At 40.2% G+C, this 3,168-nt stretch overlaps 1 protein-coding gene across 1 annotated transcript in view; it reads right to left on the bottom strand.

Annotated features, from left to right (window-relative positions):
- The window catches only part of LOC101849488 (mucin-5AC), a gene marked incomplete at its 5' end in the record, with an annotated part of 6,265 nt that extends 3,097 nt beyond the window's left edge, over positions 1–3,168 (bottom strand). The window contains 1 exon segment of the mRNA XM_013087259.1: positions 3,088–3,168. Coding sequence (XP_012942713.1) covers positions 3,088–3,168 — 81 coding nt within the window.

Here is a 3,168-nt window from a genome sequence, read left to right as displayed (position 1 = left end):
GTTGGGGGGGGGGGGGGGGGGAGAAAGAATGAGATAAGAGATAAGGACACGATAATATAGATAATTTTTTATAGGCCTTGTGAGAACTTTTCTGTGGAACAAAGACTTGTTTATAAATACATAGAGTTTCATGAGTACATTATTTTCATATCTGACTTTTACTATCGCCGGTGAGCTGTTACAACTAAACCCATAAACACTGGTCAGAAGAGACAAAAATCTGTTCCCTTCTTTCAACAAATTATGGTACTCAAAACTATTCACATCTAGTTTTCGTTGCTTTTTTTTTTTTTTATTAAACTTTTTATCAATATTTTAGATTTGGATTTCGACAAAGTTTTTCTTGACCTCATACAGCCGACACCAAGGACTAAGAAACGGCAAAATTCACAATTTTCTGCTTAGTACACTGTACAGGAAAGTCAAAAGTCGTAGGGATAGATGCACTAGGACAGGAGCAGGTCACAGTAGAGGGAAATGCACTAGAAGACGTGGAATCCTTCTGCTATCTTGGGAGAATAATTGACAGTGAGGGAGGAACAGGCGCTGAAATAAAGTCCCGCATTGGAAAAGCACAAACTGAATATAATTCATTTCTTCGAATAGGATTTGGAGGACCAGGGATATCTCACTACGGACAAAGCCGAGGATCTTCAACCCAAATGTGAAGTCAGTCTTGTTGTATAGATGTGAGACGTGGAACGTATCTGAGACGTATAGATGTGAGACGTGGAACGTATCTCAGACGTATAGATGTGAGACGTGGAACGTATAGATGTGAGACGTGGAACGTATAGATGTGAGACGTGGAACGTATAGATGTGAGACGTGGAACATATAGATGTGAGACGTGGAACGTATCTCAGACGTACAGATGTGAGACGTGGAACGTATCTCAGACGTATAGATGTGAAACATGGAACGTATAGATGTGAGACGAGGAACGTATAGATGTGAGACGTGGAACGTATCATCTCAGACGTATAGATGTGAGACGTGGAACGTATAGATGTGAGACGTGGAACGTATAGATGTGAGACATGGAACGTATCTCAGACGTATAGATGTGAGACGTGGAACGTATCTCAGACGTATAGATGTGAGACGTGGAAGTATCATCTCAGACGTATAGATGTGAGACGTGGAACGTATCTCAGACGTATAGATGTGAGACATGGAACGTATCTCAGATGTATAGATGTGAGACGTGGAACGTATCTCAGACGTATAGATGTGAGACATGGAACGTATCTCAGACGTATAGATGTGAGACGTGGAACGTATCTCAGACGTATAGATGTGAGACGTGGAACGGATAGATGTGAGACGTGGAACGTATCTCTGACGGGCATAAAGTGAAAGAGGTTCCAGGTTTTCTGGAACAAGTGTCTAAGAAAGTTACGGAGGATCACACGGACAGACAGGATCACCAACGAGGAAGTGTTAAAAGGAACGAGACGGAGCCTAGTTAGAGATCAGGAGGGAAGAAGGCAGTGGGGATGGATTGGACATACCTATTGACAATGACAATCTTTATAATTGACATACGTATTGACAATGACAATCTTTCTAATTCATCTCACAGGGAGAAAGTTGTCTTGGTCTTCTACAGTGGCAGTAAATGTTACAAAGGTTAGGTGCACTCACGCATACACTCACAACAAGACAGGACTTTAGTAAATACATGTCTCACGTGCTGAAACTACCCGCTCCGTAAATTATTCTCTCTCTCTCTCTCCCTCTCTCTCTCTGTTTCATTTGTAGCACTGTGTGTTCAGTAACATCACTGCAGTTGGTACGAATGAATTTCTATATGTCAGTTCTTGCTTTTTTTTTAAATGTATCGTTTACTGCGGGTCGATAGTTGAAATTCCGATGTCAGTGGGTGGCTATGGTCACTAAGCATTATTTCCGCCTTTTCTAGAACGTTTGTCTTGTGCAGATAGTCAAAGTTACTTTGGTCTCTACAAATTGCTCTTGATGCCTTTCTTATCAACTTGTTTATCTTTATAATGTGCTGCCTTCCCAACTTGCTACCATAGCAAGTGATACCAACATTTATCAAAGTTTCTATTGAGGTGGTGTAGAAAATCTGAAGGATGGATGGATTCACATTAAAAGACCTAAGTTTCCTCAGAAAGTACAGCCTCTGATTTACCTTTTCAACGATATTGTTTATGTTATTTTGCCAAGTAAATTTGTTGTCAATTGTAAGACCAAGATCTTTGTATGAATCCGTGATTTCAATTGTTTCGTGTTCAATTACGAGTGGTGGGATTTTTGTTTTTTCTCTTCTAAAATAAGAAATCATTTCCTTTGTTTTTTAGAGCTTCACTTTCAGGACGTCAAGCAACTGCATAACAAGGAAGTGTTAGACTGGAACCCACTGGGGAAAAGATCACGGGGAAGACCACGTGGAACATGGCGAAACAAACACACAAACAAATAAAACCCAAACAAAAAAAGAAAAACTGAGCCACCAGAACAAACAAACAAAACATCACCGAAATCAAACAAACAAACACATTAACCTACTGCCAAACAAACAAACACATTAACCTACTGCCAAACAAACAAATACATTAACCTACTGCCAAACAAACAAATACACCAACAAACACTCAAAGAAACAAACACATTAACCTACTGCCAAACAAACAAACACATTAACCTACTGCCAAACAAACAAACACATTAACCTACTGCCAAACAAACAAACACATTAACCTACTGCCAAACAAACAAACACATTAACCTACTGCCAAACAAACAAATACACCAACAAACACCAAAACAGACAAACACTCAAAGAAACAAACACACAAACAAACAAAGACAGAAGCCACTGACACATAAACAACCAAACCCACACACACAAACAAACACATACTCACAAACAAACACACACACACAAACCCACACACACACACAAACACATACTCACAAACAAACACACACACAAACTCACACACACACACACAAACAAACACACACAGACACACACACACACACACAAACAAACACAGACACACGCACAAACAAACACACACACAAACAAACAGACAGACAAAGAGACACACGACGTACCCCCCTCCAGCAATAGATAAGGGCCACATCTTGCAGCATGAGATCGTCCGTCAGCTCTTCTTTGGCGCGGTACATTTCAAT

This window comes from Aplysia californica, unplaced genomic scaffold (genome assembly GCF_000002075.1).
Source record: "Aplysia californica isolate F4 #8 unplaced genomic scaffold, AplCal3.0 scaffold00566, whole genome shotgun sequence".
Lineage (NCBI taxonomy): Eukaryota > Metazoa > Mollusca > Gastropoda > Aplysiida > Aplysiidae > Aplysia > Aplysia californica.
The sequence above is the reverse complement of the archived record's forward strand: the minus strand, read 5'-3'. Positions and strand labels throughout refer to the sequence as shown.